Consider the following 19,280-nt stretch of genomic DNA (forward strand, 5'->3'; position numbering starts at 1 on the left):
AGAGCTATCAAAGAGACATGCTTAAAAAGAAACCTGTTCTGTGTAAAAGACTGAGAACATAAAAAGTGATATATAAATGCTAAGTCCTATAATTGGATAATTTGAAGTTTTCTGTGAACTAATAGTAAGAGAGCACCATTGATTGCCTGTCCTGCTAATAAAAAATATATAACCTTTGGAGCGGCCTAAAGGGAGACTGTATAGCTTTATAGTGCAGAAAACAGAGGCAAGAAGTGTTTTCTATTGGTAAAAGTAAGAAGATAAAAGTAATTAAGAATGCATTGTAAATTATGTGCATTCCCAAGGTAGAAGACAAAGTTGGAAGTGAACACAAAACTGTTGAATTCTCAGTTATAGTTATCCCTTCTACCTTTGGAGTTAAAATAGTGGGGACCTGATTAATATTTTAATGATTTTCATATTATAATAATATACAAATGCTTCAGCTTTGAAAATAACATCCCAGAATGGCTGACCTATTCTTTTATGTGGTAATAATTAGGTGAAAACAACATTTGGTACTTTGTGTCTCAGAGCTACAGTTCTCAGTTCTATCACAGACACTGTTAATCAGATCAAGAACTCTAAATGTACCATTAAGCATTAGTCTTTGGCTCACAATAGATCAGGATAGAGTTGATGGAAGACTTTAGGAACAAGAAACCAAAGTACCATAAATATCACAGTCCTACTGGCAGGCATCTTAGAAGCCAAGCATTAGGGGGAAGAAGGGAGTAATTAGCAGTTAACTGATTTATTTAATAATATGGTTACATTTCTCCCTTTACCTAAATCTGTGGATAATGGACCCAATAGTGTCAAATGGTGCATGCATCCCGCAAAATGCTGAGCACTCTCAATTGTAATTAGCTTTAATGGCAATTGAGCTCATTCAGCCCTTTTGCAGAATCTGTCCCTGTAGGAGTACTATGTGGAGCTCATGGTGTGCTTCAAAAGTAGGAAGCCAGTATACTGTGAGTGTCACAGTCATGCCATCATACACATTTAGGACAGTCTCAGCACCTGCCAATTGTGCACATCAGCATCTCTGGCCAGGAGGAGATGAGAACAGGGCTATTTTCAAAAAGCTGTTGATGCTGCTCTCTAATAATTTAATAGTGACTTCTCCCATGCACAAGTTCAAAGTCTCTGATCTCACACACAGTTTCTACCACTTTGGGTGATGGGAGACCACATTTGAGGCTGATAATGTATTAGTCATTTGAAGTGTACTGCTAGGGCCATCTGGAGTCTCAGCATTTATCTAATAAAAACAAGGTGATTGCTAAAATGGAAATGGCACATTTCCACACCTGATTGAAAGACCAAGGAAACATCTCTAGAGAGCTGTACAAATGGATCCAAATGGCAGGTCCCTCATGAAGCCTTTTCATTTTTCCATAACTAACCCAATTTGACATTTAATTTAAAATTAGTACCCCCTTCCCCCACATTACATATCACCTGTACCTCTTTGGCATAATAAAAATTTCATTATCCAAAAGGGAAAATATGGTATTTGGTTTCAGTCACAGATCACAAACTGAAAGTGCAGATGATGCTATGTTCTTTAACTAAAATAACGACATTTAAATATGTAAGAAAATAACCTTAATATAACATATACTGTATTTACATGGTAGTTAGGCAGGGTTAACTAATATTTCTGAGAACTGTTTAGTCATATAAACAAATCTGGCTAATTGTTGCCTTGCTCTAATCTCTCCTTTTTATGGGAATTTATTCATCAGGTGGAGGCCAGGAAATGTTTATGAGAGCTGAAGTCCTTAAATTCGCTGATATCTTTTAGTCAGACATTAGTGTTCTGGTCTCATTAATATATGATCTCCTCAGAGCAATAAACAATAGTTGGGTGCCCAAGTTGCCTCACATGTGCCATAAAATCATAGATTCATAGAATCATAGGGTTGAAAGGGACCTCAGGAAGTCATCTAGTCCAACCCCTTGCTCAAAGCAGTACCTAATCCCCAACCAAATCATCCAAGCCAGGGCTTTGTCAAGCCTGACCTTAAAAACCTCTAAGGAAGGAGATTCCACCACCTCCCTAGGTAACCCATTCCACTGCTTCACCACCCTCCTAGTGAAAAAGTTTTTCCTAATATCCAACCTAAACCTCCCCCACTGCAACTTGAGACCATTACTCCTTGTTCTATCATCCGGTACCACTGAGAACAGTCTAGATCCATCCTCTTTGGAACCCCTTTTCAAGTAGTTGAAAGCAGCTATCAAATCCCCCCTCATTCTTCTCTTCTGCAGACTAAATAATCCCAGTTCCCTCAGCCGCTCCTCATAAATCATGTGCTCCAGACCCCAAATCATTTTTGTTGCCCTCCGCTGGACTTTTTCCAATTTTCCCACATCCTTCTTGTAGTGTGGGGCCCAAAACTGGGCACAGTACTCCAGATGAGGCCTCACCAATGCCAAATAGAGGGGAATGATCACGCCCCTCAATCTGCTGGCAATGTTCCTACTTACACAGCCCAAAATGCCGTTAGCCTTCTTGGCAACAAGAGCACACTGTTGACTCATATCCAGCTTCTCATCCACTGTAACCCCAGTCCTTTTGATACCATCAGAGGTCAATCAAACTGGGGAGAAGAAAAGAGTGGAAGAGGTCCCTTCCCTTTGCCTCTCCCCTCTTCATCTTGCTCTTTCTCTAATGGCCTCTTGTACCTCCACCGACTGTTTCCCCTTTCCCCTGTCCCTAGCCCTTGAAGCTCTCTCACTCTCTCCCTGCTTCTCTTCCATTTCAGGCCCTGAAAACACTTCATGAACTTTATGCACTGTCCATGGTCCTTATGAAATCAACGGATTTACTCAGTGCATAAAGTTAAGCATGTGTCTTTGTAGGATTGGGGCCTTAGTAGCTAACCTTTTCTTCTGTCCTCTTCCCATGGAGAATCCCATTCAGATTGGAAATTCTCCCTAGGAGTTATGGAATGAAATTAAGGAAGGGAAAATTCCGGCTGAAAAAATTAGGCAAAAATTCCTAATGATGAAGATTCTGTTAGGCTGTGGAAAAGTCATCCATTGCGAGAGGTGAAGGAAGCGTAACTTCTTGGGACCTTTAAAAATAGACCGGACAAACCATTGGAAGCATAAATATAGTATAGGGAAACAAGTGGCCCCAGGGGATGCATAAAGTGACTAAGCAGTAGTTTTCCATCTCTGACTAAATGTGGTATCTGTGGGTAAGTAAATTAGTGGGCTGTTTCAGTTATAATGCATCACTTTAATAGTTAATGTTGTCCTTTAAATTGTTATTGTTAGGCTTCATGATTAACATCCCACTGGGACTGATGAAACAAGTTCATAGCTCTCATAGCTATTTGTAATTACTAACTGTCTGAAGACAAAGGAAGACAGGGGTGAATAGTTACAATTTGAACTGCTGTTTTTGCAGACACAAGACATATCCTCTCTTTTCTGTGATTCCATCGCCACTGAATTTTCCACAGAATTCAGCAGCACTTGAAACAGAATTCTACATCAGAACCTAAAGCTTTCATTAAAAGATTTAAAGTAGAGAGTCACAATGTGCTGCATCTCTTTCAAGTCACTTTGATGACAAAAAATTAGTGTAAGCCCAGCTTAACTCGCCAACTAAATTTAGTTGCCCAAGCAGTGCAAAGCAGCCAGAGTGGACCGGTGAATTTGGGCCTAAATTTCTAGCCCTTATAGTTGTGAGGTGTATAAACTTCCAAACGCGAGTCACATGTAAACCAATGCTGTGTTTTCTGCCTGAGTCTGTGTACAGATTGCCTGCAACAACAGCTCCAAGAAGCACAAATTGCTCTTATTCACTGTAATGTTAACTTCAAATAATATGCTTCACATTTATTTGTTATTCATTCTATGAAAGGTATTATACATATCTTTAAAATCAAAGTAAAATATTTATTTTATTTTGTAAAATTGGTCAATTTCACTGGATATTTGGAGGAACTATATTTATTTAAAATAGTTTTAAATACAACACATTGTATGTAAAACATATTAATGGGATTCAATAGATTTTAAATATCCACATTACAACACATGTACATCAATGCTTTTACAAGGCACAACAAGTGGCTTACTTTTCTTCTTTTCAGGTGACCAGCCAAAGGAGGGCTTCACTCTATTTTGCAACTGTTTTGCCTGAATAAGAAGTGAAGGATGGGGCTCAGAATTAGCTACATTCCATTACCTTTGGCACTATGTGCTGAATGCCCTACAAGGCTAAGAGGGGCTGGCAGCACATTAACAATTGAAAACTCACCTTTTGGTTTGTTTTAAGTGGCACAACCTCCAGCCCCACTCAGGTTTCTCCAGTATGACACCCCAGCATACACCTAGTGATGTTACATCAACCATGGAATCCTGCGGAAGCATGGAGCCAACCTATAGGTGGAGAGGGGTTGAGGTAAATTCCAGGCTTTTGTTGAACTTGTTAATGTATTTAGCTATTCGGCATGGCTTTGTAAACCTGTTCTTAAAGAACTATTTTATATCCCAAAGGGTGTAAATTATATAGACGCCCCACACAGGCATGCTCCATGTTCCAGTGTGATTCATGGTGGATCTGAGGGCATCAGCATTGTTCATGTTGGGTATTCCACATCAAGCAGGGGACAACTGTCAGTAATAGGGCTAGTCATTGTGGGACCTAATAAAAAGGACCAGATTGTGATACCATTACTCACTTTGAGTAATGTCTTGCTCATCAAATAGTCTTACTGAAATCAATGGCACTATTAGAAAATTAAGGTATTACTCATTGTGAGTAAGGGTATCACAAATCGGGACCAAAGAAATGTGCAATTTCAACTGATGTGCTGAATGGCCCTTTCACCATTCAACACAAGCTGCTAAAGATGATGGAATGCTGTAAATTCCTTTTGCAGGTTTCCAGTTGATTACAGACTCTACTATACAAGAATGGATCGCTAGGATATGCTATAAATGGCTTATGATACTGTTGGGTTTAAATGGTTACAGTTCCCTAGGTATCACCATTTTCACCATTAGCAGATGTCATGAAGAGGAGTGGTTATCACGGATCTTAAACATAGGTCATAATGATGACATTATGCTGCATGTATATCATGTTGACCTGCAAGAAGACACAATATAATAATAAATCATAATTATAGATATTTACATAGGACCTTTTATCCAGAGATCCCACAAATCTCTACAAACTGAAGAAAAACAACAGGGATCACTTCCTCTGCCACTAAAATGTAGCCATGTCTGGGGTAAAGAAAAGAAACACACACACACATACACACACACACACACACCAACCAACAGTTCAGGACAGAAAATAAAGAATTATCTTTGTCCAGTTGAGACCACAGAGCTGAATTGGGATTTGGACAGAAAAACAAGCTCACAGGACACAACTTACTCATAAATATCACCTGAGATCTATTACAAACGTGTAAGACAATGAGTTTCCTCAACTCCCACTGAAGTCACTGGGAGAGGAGGATGACCAGGCCCTAAATAATCAATAGCATTTCTTGCAGTACCAAAGTTTTCTTTTCAGGTCATTCAAGCACTAACCAGAGCTGACCTCCTTATTTGTGAGATCTGATAAGATCAGAGCTCAAGCTAGTGGTATGAACTATCAAAAAAACACAATCATTACATTCTGCAGATAAGAATTGATTCTTAGCTTGAGTTGGTATCAGGTGCACACTCAACCTTTCTTATAAATGCTTGATAGCTGTCTTAGACTGCACATGTGGCTATGTCCTATCATTTTGTGTAACTATATGAATAGTGATGTAAATCTACAATGCCACTTTGTACAAGAAAATAGTGCAATATTGTTAAACATCCAGAATTGTATTACTGTTGCTGCTATGCACTCATAAAGACACAGACCATTAATATATGTTTGGCAATAACAATGATATTGATGATTCATTATTATTCATCCTGAATATACTTACCATGGTGATCCTGGTACAGGAGTAGATGCCACAGGCTTGTTGCCATTTGAAATGCTATCATCTTCATTTACTAGTTTCAAAGGATGATCCTTGACACAGAAAGACACAAAAATTAGTCAGCAAGTAAAACTGATGCTCAGGAGTGCTACTATTATACAAACAACTCTGTTTAAACTGGAGGTGGATTATTAAATCATCATTATACCACTGGAGACCATATGGACAACCATCTACCTCTAAACCAGCTAGGTTAGATTGGAAAGAATATAAACACTGCCCTATTTGGAATGTTATGCATGCAAAGCTTGAGAGATAAAAAGTCTTCCATATACTGCATAGGTGATAGGTCACTTGGAATACTGTGTATAATTTTGTGCATTTCACCATAATTAGGATAGACCACATCATCATCAGAAAGAAAGAAATCAACCAACCATGTGGGTTGGGATACTCAGAAAGCTCAGGATCAGGTGGGGCTTTGGAACCAGAAGGCCAGCTAAGAGTGCAGAGTGCTCTGAGGGAACATGCAGGGGCAAAGAAAACTTGCACATCTGGACAGGTGTGAGGAAAAGGCTAGAAGGGAAGGGGTGCTGGTGCTTGTGCCTTGGGTTGGCAGCAAAACACTTTTGTTTGGCAGTGAAGAGCATGTGGTTGCAGGAGGCAGTTTGCATGGTAAGCAACTGGAACTGCTGGAAGTCAGGCATCAGGGGGGTTGAGGGTGCCCTGCATAAGTTAATAATTCAGTTATTTCTATTAATAATTCAGTCATCTACTATTTGTAGACAATTTTGCCTTACTTTGCTCAAGAATAATGCTGTTGAGAGTGATTCTCCACTGGCCTGTGTGTATGTCTGACAACAGTTCTTATGATACCAGCCATTGCACGGAGAGATTTTTGCCCTTTAGCTGGAAGCCTGGCATATATAGACCAGTTAACTATTTGAAAATTGCAGACAGGCAATCTCCTAAACATTTATTTATCAGGTAGTCTGGAAAGCTACAGGTAATAAGTGTTTTAAGGGTTAAAAAAATCAATTTATATCAGTAGCTTAAAGAAATGAATGGAACGGAGGAAGGGGATGCTATGATAGCTCCCATGCAGTGTCAATGCTTGAGAGGATGTAATATGATTAAAAAATAATAAGCACATATACAGAGCTCTTAATCTTCAAAGTACTTTACAAATTTTAAGCACTCAATAATGCTTTTGAGAACCAGTGCAGCACTCTGGAGCAGCTGCAGTCTGAGGGATGATGGACTGAGACATTATGATTATATAAAGCATAATGTCTCCAAGATGCTGAGGGCGGGTGGGATAGGAATGGGAGTGGAGAGAATGAAGCACACTGAACAGCGGCACTTGCTATATCTTTCCAAAAGGTTGAGGGTGTTCTCTGTGCAGCGCTGCCTTACTGGGGTAAACTGGTGGGGCAGGGAGAAAAGAAAGGAGGAGAAGAGGCTGGCCACACATATCACCTTTGAGTTGTGTGACACTGCCAGTAGTTGGAGTGGTCTCCTCTTGTTCTCAGCAGACTCCTTATTGTTACCTACAGCATGGAGGTGTGGAGGGTGAGGTGCTGAGTATAAGGGTAGGGCTGTCCCACGCCAGCACATTCATTACAGACATCCCTAATTTGGCCCTAGCTATTTAATCTCCATATTGTCTTCATGAGGAAAGTAAGTCTTTCCACAGATCTTAAAAGATTTTGATTCAGGCCTTATATCATAGAATCATAGGACTGGAAGGGACCTCGAGAGGTCATTTAGTCCTGTCCCCCACACTCATGGCAGACTAAGTATCATCTAGACTATCCCTGACATGTGTTTGTCTAACCTGCTCTTAAAAATCTCCAATGATGGAGATTCCATAACCTCCCTGGGCAATTTGTTTCAGTGCTTAATCACCCTGACAGTTAGGAAGTCTTTCCTAATGTCCAACCTAAACCTCCAGTGCTGCAATTTAAACCCATTGCTTCTTGTCCTATCCTCAGAAGTTAAAGAGAATTTTTTTCTCCCTCCTCCTAGTAACAATCTTTTATGTACTTGAAAACTGTTATCATGTCCCCTCTCAGTCTTCTCTTTTCCAGACTAAATAAACCCAATTTTTTCAATCTTCCCTCATAGGTCAAGTTTTCTAGATCTTTCATCATTTTTGTTGCTCTTTTCTGGACTTTCTCCATTGGACTTTACAATCCACTGAGAAAGAATTTGGGTATAAAAAAGCTACACAAATACTACATATGTACAATGCCAGTGTTGCTGTTAATCTCTAATCTTACATTAGATAAAAGTTTAATGATCATGAACATTTGTAATCCATATATATAAAATTATCATCTTTATGTAATGACTTCATTAATGATCTTTAAGAAGAGGTAAAAGTATATTAATTACATACACAGAGGATATCAAATTTAGAAGTGTTGCAATGACAGTGAGGTAGGGCCCTAAAAATGAGTCCTTCTCTCTCATGGCTTGTGGACATTTCTGCACACACATCTGGAGTTTGGGGATCTCTAGATGCTTGATGTTGGGGCCTTGGGGATCCTGATTCTCCAAGTCATTTAAATTGGCATATAAAGGGACAAAAAGAGCTGGTCTCTATTAAAGTACTGCCTTAATGTCCCCTCTCCTTCACTCCCCAACACTATTTAGAACGTACAAGGTTACAAAACAGAGAGATTGGATGGGTAGATAGAAAGAAAGTCTCCCACAACATCTATGGAACTAAAACACTTTCAGAATTATAGGGAACTCTATTCTTCTCTTTAGTTTTCCATCAACTGCGTTTCACACATAGACATACCCCACACCCACTCACTCATGCACAAACATAAACAAGTAAATAATAAATAAATGACAACAAGTAGTCTGGTGAAGAAGAAAGTCAGAGATTCTTATTTCTGTATTTAAATACTTAGGAGGCACTCAGATGCTACCGTAAACGAGGCAATATATAAAGTACCACAATGGACAGATTTGACAGAAACGTCTAGAAAAATAGAGTAGGGAACAATCCTGACTTGATAGGAAGAGCTCCAGATCATATGATAGTCCTTTACTCAATCTCTGATTTCCGCAGTTCAATATTTTAAAAATGAGAACAAAATCCATAATGAGAATCAGACCTTATCCTCATCATTCTCTGTTGGCTTGCTTTTCCTGTCGGTATGTAAAATCAATGTTGGTGGGCAGGAGGCTCTGCTTGATTCTTTGCCTTTATCTGTAAGGGAAAAAATATATATATATTTAAATTCACAATGAACATATTTCTAATGACCCACTGAGATATCTCAAGAGTTTATATTCTATCACTTGGGAACTTAGAGTTTATCTGTAAAGACAGAGTCCCCATTAGTGAATAAGCTGGATGGGGAGACAAAATGTTCCGTTATTTAAAATGAGTGATTGTGGTGTTTGGTAGAAGTGATCTATTCAGTTTCCAAGCGAATGCGGCCACATCACAGGACCTGCTTGAATCCTCTATAAGATGTTGGGGTGACGTTACGCTAACAATGCTAGGTCAGGGATAGAACAATGAGCCTGTAGTGCTGGAAAATATAGGAAATATAAGCATTCATGGGCTGTCTGGACTGTGTGTTTATGAATTCCACCCTAGCACATCACCCAATTCAGGACAGCATGTTTTTTCTAGAACAAGGAATATGGAGAACTCCATGGAGATCTGAATCTTCTCCTACCCACCTCAAAACTCCCTCCCCACACAAAAGGAAAGGACTATATTACGTTACAAAATGTTGACATAAATTAATACATTTTACTGTGATACATTCAAACACACTGTAACTTGCTGATTATTTACTGTACTGTAGTCTCCATCCTGCTTCTATGGAAGTCAATGGCAAAACTGTCTTTGACTTCTACAGAAGCATGATCATTTGTCCTTAGCTGCTTAGAGCATGGAAGAAGCTGGAAAATCTTTTGGAAGTTCATTGTCTCCAAAGTTTGTTGGGCTATCGTCTCCTCAGTACAGTGAAATTGTTTTAAGCAAACATTTAAGGGACTGACCGAAGTCTGGCTGCTTAATAGAAGTGGTTTAATAAATGGGAGTATAAAAATGCATTCAATAAGTTTGGGGATATCTTAAAGTTGTTCTTTAAAACAGGAGGTTCATAATTAGAGTGGTCTTCAGTACTACAGATTTCATTCTATTTACTGCTGTGTACCTTAATCAATTATACCCATACAAAGTGACTGCAAATTGGGTGTAAAATAATGCCATATCAGAATAGTGCATCTTACACTCACTTTTGTATAGGGGCAAACAGCAACATAAGGAGTACAGGCAGTGGAGAAATAGCCCCTGACTTGTGTGATAAAAAGTGTTCAAAATGGATGATAGGATACTTTGGCTCTTTCCTACAATACTACTTTGCCACTCAGTGAAGACAATGAAGTTACACTGGTGAGTAGCAGAGTGGACAGCCAGGCCTATGCGCACACACACAAATTTCCCCCTGTTAATGGACAAATTTAGCTCCCGAAAAGATAAGATCTGGACTATTTTTGATTGTTAAAAGAGAATGTCTCTCCTCATTCTCCTTTCCCTGATATATCTATTTATTGATTCCTTCATTATTAACTTGCACTCCCTCCGTAATCACATTGTATTGGATGTGATTCTCTTCTTACTTCCAGTAGCTTTAAGCTTTTGAAACTCAATTGACTTAATTGGAATTACCCCAGTGTGAGTGAGTGAGTGGAGATATATGCCCTATACACTGTATTACACAATCTGAATTCAAGATTGCCACTTCTTACTAGAAATTTTTAGCAGTAAAGGTGATTAAACACTGGAATAAACTTCTATAGGAAGTGTTGGCTTCTCAATCTTTGGTTGTCTTCAGATCAAGATTGGATGCCTATATGGAAGATATGCTTTAACCAAACACAACTTATTGGGTTCAATGCAGGGATGAAATTCTAGGGTCTGTGATATACGGATCAGAATAGATGATCTAATGCTCCTTTCTGGCCTTAAAATCTATTAATCTATCAAATGGACCTGTAGCGGGGTGGTCACCCGCTCCTCCCTGGGAAGGTTTAAAACAGCCCTGGGAGAGGGCTGTGGCAGGGGAACAGCTGGGCTGATTGGGAGGAAGCAGGCTCAGCTGGGGCCATGCCCTAATCAGGCCCAGCTGGCCCCTATAAGAGGCTGGGAGCCAGGAGCTCAGCAGAATCTCTCTCTCTGCGTTCAGAGAGAGAAGGGCCTGGCTTCAGGGAGCTAGAGACAGGGTACCTGAGTGGAGCAGGGTACCTGAGAGGAGCCGGGGAGCTCCAGCCTGGAAAGGCCCAGGCTGCGGCCCAGCATAAGGCTATTAGGTACTGGGTTGCAGGGGGCAGCCCATGGGTAGGCAGAGGCAGCAGGTCCGAACCCCTTTGCCTGTGATGAGTGGCTGATGCTGCAGTCTGCCCCAGTGAACGGGGGCTAGATGGAGACTGGGCAGTAGCCAAGACTGAGGCGAAGTGGGGATAGTGGGTGGGGGTTCCTCTGGGTGGGGAGACCCAGAGTCTGGGGGTACAGCTAGGGGGGCAGCAACCCAGAGAAAGGGGCACCGGGGTCCTGAGAGGGACATGGGGCCAGTGGCAAGGCGAATCACCAGCCTGCAGGGGGCGCTCCAGAATGCTGGAAGAGCTAATTCCCAGAGACAACCAGCAGGAGGTGCCGCAGGGGTGAGTCCGCACGCTACAGGACCCCACACCAGGAAGTTCAGATCTCCCAAGTTCAGGGATATTTAGCTGTAAGGTTTCTCTGTTTGGAATCCTCCACTACATCTGACCAAGCAGTGATGATGCTTCAACATATCCGAGCTAAAATTTCCTGCAGTAGTATTTACATACAAAATAAACATTACCGTATTTTCCTAAATTTGTAGATGAAGAGCTCTGATCACGAGAGCCCTGTACAAATTATGGAAAGGAGAACTGGATCATGCAGAAATGAGTCTTCTTACAACACACCCTTTGGGACTATCGTGCATCTGAGAGCCCTTAGGAAATATTAAGCCTGCTTCACAATGAGATAGCCATTTTATATTTTGTCATTTACTAATATTAACAGATTATTCATAGTTCAAGCAATAGCTTATACTTGAACTCTCAAAGAGATCTGTTAACAATATAACATAAAGATGAGGAGATGCTTCCATCTTAGATCCAGCTTGGTGGGATGAGGGCAATCCATAAGGGCATTCCAACATCCTGGTTGCCAACCACTTTAGCTTGGAGTCCAGGAACGGGTGTCAATCTGCAAACTATAGTCTCTGACTTTTGTTCAGTATCTTACAAAAGGTATATTTGCAATGATTATTGGAGAATTCATTATAAAGTACGATTATTGCAATGCTCTTTCGAGAATGCATTATAAAGCAGAACCACATACAAGAATACTACACACAAATAGTATGGATATTACTCAGAGTCCAGAGTGTGAACATGTTAGCAAGCACATAACAGAAAACAAAATGACACAAACAATCATGCACAACAAAATTCCAGTCGTCTGACCATTACTCTCCTAGTAAGTGAATAGAGACATTCTCCTTTTATCTATGATTTCTCCAGTGAAGTCTTCCCACTGGCATTCTATTTGCCTTCATTCTTCACAGGAAGAATGATTCCAGCCAGTGCTGGTGTGCTTCCCCTCAGCACACACTTCTCAAAATCACAATACAGCCATTATTTTGTACATAAATGAATAGGTAGGAGAACCTGATTTTTAGAGTGATTAATCTCACTCACATTGTTTTTGCTTAATATTGTAAAATGAGATTAGAGCTGCGAACAGCCCATCTGACATAACAGCCTCTCACAGATCCCCTCGCCCAAGTTTAAGGGCTTGGATCCCATACTTCTAGGAAACAAGAAGCTTGACGTTTTTCCCAGATTGTATTAAAGCCATGATGAACGAGAAATTTTAAAAAGTGAACACCACTCTGGAGAAAAAGTGCTGGACGCATGTAAATATTTGACACTGCTCCACCAAAGTGAAAATATATATTTTAGGGGGTGATGGAGAAATCACTTTTTCCAGAAAGGATTTGGATTAGGTGTTCTCTTGTTAAATGTTATGGGTAATCAGGAGGAAGACTGAATACATTTATCAATTGATTTCCCCATTAGAGTAGGGAAGAGTGCAGAATGGCTATTACATATCCAAATAATTTCTAAATATATTTTCCTACACTAGACATCTGTTAATACTGGACCAAAGCATTAAGGGCAAGATTCATGTCTGGTATAATACAATGAAGTCACACCTGGCATGAATTTGACCGTAAGTATTCCAAACTATGTTTCACCATATTGAATTTCTCAACATGCTAATCTCACAGACAGAAAGTTTCCCAAATCAAAAGGAACACCACAGTGATTCTGGTAGATGAAACTTCAAACATGCTGAGAAGGAGGCTGTGGTGTGCATATATATGTAATTGAAGAGAGATGTCTTCTTAGGGAGGAGCATCATGGACTGATGCATGACTATGCTTTTTGTGTTTTGGTTCTGTTGCTGATTGTAATAGAGTGAGTCATGGGTCTCTCTCTCTCTCCTGAAGATTTTATTTTTGTTTTTATTGTTTGTCCTTTTCCTTAATCTGAAGTAAAAGTTCTCATTAGACTGAAAAATATATTTTGTTCTTTGTTTTGAAAAAAAAAAGATTAAAAAAAACCTTCAAAACCTGTTTGTTAACAAAATTAGAGAGAAGTGACATTTGAGAATCCAAGCTGACTCTCACCATCATTAGAGAGATTTCCAAGATGACTCTCACCATCGTTAGAGAAATATAGAGGATCCACCTAAGAGAACCTAATCCAGACTCAACTCTGATATTATGTTACCACTGTTCTAGAGTTGACACCTCTGAAATCTTTCTCAGATTTGCAATTTCTTCTGAATTGTTTCACAAAGTCATTCCTGTCCATTAGCTCTGCTCTATGATATCCTTCCATTAGTTTGATTCTCTCTTCAGTGTCAGCCTCAGAGCCAACTTCTGGTTGTTTGTCTTCTCTTTATTTTCAATACCACAATAGGTTTAGTTCTCTGCTTGTATTTTACCAGTGAAATCCCAGACGTTCAACTTTTTATCTGAAACTGCAGAAGCAATGGACAAACAAAATGTGTTATTCATAAATTCCTACCCCACCGATAGGGATTTTTAAATTAAATATTCTTAATGTGCCTGCTGAAAAAGCTGGAGAAATTTCCTTTTGTAGTAGGTACTTCTTTAACAGACATTGATTTTGCTGCAACTTCAGAGGCGTGTGGATTAACCTGAGTACTCTAGGCTTTTTACACACATAATTGCCTCTGGTGCTGTGCCTATTCTAGCACAGCAGAACTTATTCTATAGCTCTCTGAGGGCTAGCGCTAGTGTAAAATATAACATGTCTAAGTACTCCTTGCTTTGTGCTCTTCTACAAACTCTGATGCTCTTGTCATGAAATAATCCCTGTGTGGAAAACAAATTATTTCATGATGGAATAGTCAAGACACTAGATGACTATAAAGGTAAAGTAACAAAATACTCCTAATTACATAATTATAATCAGAAGCAAGAAAACGTGAGGCAAAATCTTTTGTACATGAATGCCTAATAAAATGGGGATTGTGATTTTTTCCCTCCCAGTTTAGGGGGAAATCACAATAGCCCTTCCTCCAGTTCTTCCTTCTGACTTGGATGATCCAAGGAAGAAGCTATTTTATGTTTTATTTAGTATTAATCACTGTTCTGGTTTCAAAATTGGTCAAGATCTCTTTGTTTCTTATTCATATGTATTTATATATATAATATATATATTTATAAGTGTGTGTGAGGAGCTCAAAGGAAAGAAAGAAAGCATTAGTAAGTTTAACCAGTCACAGTTGTAATTTAATTGGTAAATAGAATAAATTCATTTGGTACATATATGAAATATTGTTGAATATGGGATGGGACACTTAACTCAGCAACTCCTCAACACCTTGTTCATAGACCTGAAATTGCAGGAATTAATCAAATGAGATACACAAAGACATGACTACATCCCAAGCAGCTAAGACTGAGAGCACACACTGACATTCGTGAATGGTGACAAGGTGACAAAAAATGGAGGCCTACAGATTCAGTCAATGTTCCTGTATTTTTGTATATATGGGCATCTAACCTTCGCTCCACCCAAATATCTCCCACTCCAGACAGAATCCTGGCACCAGTGCAATATACTCAATTGGAAGATATGTGACTGCACTCTTCTGCAGATAGGATTATACACATACTCACAAAGAACAATGACTTTATGTGAAAGCAATAAGAGGGAGTTGAATGTTAAGCAATAAGTATGGCTTCCAGACCTTTGTGTCTCTCTTTCTTTTCTTCTGTCAGAAGTAACCTGGTTGTTACATTCTACATATATAGCCAAAATGTAATGCTTTTCCTTGTGGAAAGGGGGAATTGAAAAGCTTTAAAATATCCTAAAATTCTATAGTCCTGCTCATGGGGATGGGGTGGTGGGGAGAGGAAGTATGATCCAGGATGGTAACATTCAAGATTAGATTTGTTGTGTGTGTGCAAGATTGGATATTTTTTCTAAAAGCTATGCTCTAGGAATTATTTTGTGAAAGTTCTGGCATCCAACTTGTGGTTCCCAACCTCCAGTTTGTCTTCTGTCTCTGACCCACTGGTATCCTGACCTGACCTGACTCTGGTTCCCGACTCGTGATTCTGATCTCCAGTTTGCCTCCTGCATCTGACCTTCCAGTAACCTGACCCAGCTGACTCTTGACTCCTGTCCCGTGATTGTGGACTCTGGCTTCAAGTACTAGGTCTGCCCACATGAGAGACCCCCATGTGACAATACGTTTGCACAAAACATTTGGAAAACAGTTTTGAATAGTGAAGGAACTCAACATTCTGACAACAGACCATTCATAAACAGGAAAAAAGGCTAACTTCACCAGACTCACTGCATGTTTCACAGATTTTAAAGCCATAAAAAACCCTCATAACCCTCTATTCTAACTTTCTGTACAGCTCAGGCCATAGAATTTCAGCCAAATGATCCCTGCATCTGACCCAAAAAATTGCAGTAGAACTAGAGTACATCTAGCTGAGAATTGTTCTTTCAGCTCAAGTCATGTTGAATTAATGAGGCAGCCTAAGAACTAGAAAAACAATCCATTAGAACTGGATTTGTCAGATAGGAAAGTAAGGTTTAGAAAATCCACTCTACACAGTGGGAAGGAAGCCTGCGCTGCCTATATGGGGAATCTTAACAGAACACCTCGAAAATGTATCTTATCTACTGAAATGAAGGACATCAAACAAGATGCATGTTTACCCTCTCTTCCAGTTGGTACATTTCTCTTCTACAGATTTATTCTTCTCCTTTTAATCAATTCTTTTTCCACTTCAATTTGAAATAAGTGTATAAAATATTCCACAGTGTAACACTAATGATGCCATTATATATTTTCAGCATAATCAGACATTTTTTTCTAAACATATCACCTTAATTAACAATGATATACTGCTGTAGTTGCTTTACTGCCACCTACTGGTATACTGGAAACTGTGCAAAAACAATAACTGATTTCTCCAACTTGTTGCAGATAGAGCTGAATGACTAATATATTTTTACAGTGTAAAAGTAAAAGTTGTATCAGCAACATTATCATGGTTGCTAGTAGTATGTTGCTAATAGTATGTGCTAATGTCTGTACACATTTTATTAACAATAGGACTATACTGAGCTACATATTTAACCAAAAGGAGAAAACAAACCCAAGTAGGAAAGGCAGCATTCATGTGAATGCATGCTATTCCTATCATTTATGCTAATTAACTGTAATGATTCAGGGCCAGATCCTCAGCTGGTGGTAAAGCAGGAAAGCATCAATGAAAACAATAGAGCATGGCCTATTTACACCATCTTATATGCTGACCCTCAGATCCAAGATTCCTTAGACAGCATTATTATCATCCAGTTCTTGCATCTATAAAGCCATATATATTATTTCTCTTCCTACATCTCTTCTCTCATTTCATCATACTACCCCTCTCACCCCCTGGATCCTTCCTACCCTCTTTTCAAGACAGAAGAAAAATAATTCAAGCTAATCTCTAGGCTGTGATTCAGCCCTTTGATAATTCTTGTTGACATGCTGTCCTCCACTCTCTGTGCTGACTTCCAAGACAATATCCAGTTTAAGATACTGGTCCTAATCTTCAAAGCTTTCAGTGGTGTGGGCTCAGGGCATCTTTTAGATCACCTAAACTTCTGGGATGAAGACTGTTGTGGTTAACAACTCTGCTACTCAGGTGCAACAGGACTTTCTACCACAAGAATCCAGAGTGGTAGCCGTGGAGAATACAGTAGGAAGATAGATAGATATATACAGAGAACATGAAAAAATGGGTGTTGCCATACTAACTCTAATGAGACTAATTGATTAAGGTGGGATATTATCAGCAGGAGAAAAAAAATACTTTTGTAGTGATATCAGGGTGTTCTCGGTATATAAATAATCATGTTCTCTGTGTGTGTGTATATATATATATATATATCTTCCTACTGTATTTTCCACTGCATGCATCTGATGAAGTGGGCTTCAGAAAGACTCTGAGTAAACTTTCATCTTACTTTCAGCTTATGCTCAAATAAATGTGTTAGTCTCTAAGGTGCCACAAGTACTCCTTGTTCTTTTTACCACAAGGATAACACTTATCTGTGCAGGAGATAGAGCTTTCTGGTCGGCCGGTCAGACTGTGGAATTAACTCCTCCGGGAATGAAGGGCCATCACAAACCTCACCACCTTCTCTTTTCAGTGCAACATATACATTTTTAAAAAACAAAACTTTACTAAAACAAAACACTACACTGAACACACAATTCTTCCCCCAGGAAGAAGGAGAGAGAAAGAACAAACCACATGTGACAACTGTTAGTCACATTACTTAATACGCTAGAGAAAGGCACTCAGATACTACAGTAATGATAATGGTACAAGAACCTATGTAAAACAGAATAGATTAGAACAGAATAGAATAAAATAGTTCCCAATCCCAGTTGCTAACAGAAAATTTAGAGATATAACTCATTTTGATAAAACATATCCACCCTAATGATTTTAAAGGTATTTCTAGAATTAGATGGGGCTTTACTAGATGCAATCCAGTTGAAATAACTAAGCATACTGTATTTGTGTGCAGTCAGTTATATATCACTTCTCTTAATAAGTCTGATAAATGAATGAACTTTTCAGAGGACCATCTCTCCTGTTTTAGCATTGACTCAAGAAAGTGAGTTTTATTATGCTGTGGCTATCACCTTTGTAAAATTCCTTATTTAGACTTATATTTTGACAGAAGGAAAAGCTACTAATGGGCCATTAAGTGTTACTTGTGATGGAGGAAAAAATCAGTATTATCTATGTAGATTGTTGTACAGTGTTCTACAGAATATTTGTGGTGAATATAATCTGAATTAAAAAATGTTCTAGTGAGTGATGCTAGTGAATCTGTCACTACAGTACAGTAAAATCTGGATTACATGCACTTCAGTTATCTGAAACTTAGTATTTTCTAAAACAGGGTCATATTCCCAAAGTCCATTAATCACATTCAAATTCTCCTCAGTTATAGAACCTCAATACTCTAATGTATTCACCTGTCCCCCATGACATTTGAATTATCAAGGTTTCACTGTATTTTTGCCTACAGACAATGCAGCTCCCCTCTGTCAATGACAGTCACGATAAGGAAAGGTATATTTAGTATTGGTCATTGAATTATTGAAATGTGTGTGGTTATGAAATATAATTACCAGAGAAACATAGCTGTACCAGAACAGATGTCACTGGTTTGTGTCTAACCTCTGATTTTACTAATACATAAGCATATGACTAACTGTATAGATGTAAGTAGCCCTATCTATTTAAATCAATGGAACCACTCATATACATGAATTTAGGCACAAGCTTCAGTCTTTTTCAGAATCAGGGCCCTTTTTTGGTACCTTGGCTACCACAGTGGCAAGGATTTGATGTTTCAGGGAAAAGTTCACTCAGAGCACTAGCTCAGTTATGCAACAGTGTTCTGTGGGGAAAAAAAACATTGAGAAGATGTTCACTATATCTTCCCTTTTGTGTCTCCCCAAATTACACCTCTACCCCGATATAACGCTGTCCTCAGGAGCCAAAAAATCTTATTGTGTTATACGTGAAACCGTGTTATATCGAACTTGCTTTGATCCGCCGGAGTGCGCAGCCACCCTCCCCCCACCCCCACCCCGGAGCACTGCTTTACCACGTTATGTCC

The 19,280-nt window shown here is 39.2% G+C and overlaps 1 protein-coding gene across 1 annotated transcript in view; it reads right to left on the reverse strand.

Annotated features, from left to right (window-relative positions):
• The window catches only part of TCERG1L (transcription elongation regulator 1 like), a 218,544-nt gene that overhangs the window by 34,851 nt on the left and 164,413 nt on the right, over positions 1-19,280 (reverse strand). The window contains exons 6-7 of the mRNA XM_024213278.1: positions 9,092-9,186; positions 5,964-6,052 (exon numbers count right to left, since the gene is read on the reverse strand). Coding sequence (XP_024069046.1) covers positions 5,964-6,052; positions 9,092-9,186 — 184 coding nt within the window. The remainder of the gene's footprint in view (positions 1-5,963; positions 6,053-9,091; positions 9,187-19,280) is intronic.

Source organism: Terrapene carolina, unplaced genomic scaffold, assembly GCF_002925995.2.
Source record: "Terrapene carolina triunguis isolate 2854851 unplaced genomic scaffold, T_m_triunguis-2.0 Scaffold95, whole genome shotgun sequence".
NCBI lineage: Eukaryota > Metazoa > Chordata > Testudines > Emydidae > Terrapene > Terrapene triunguis.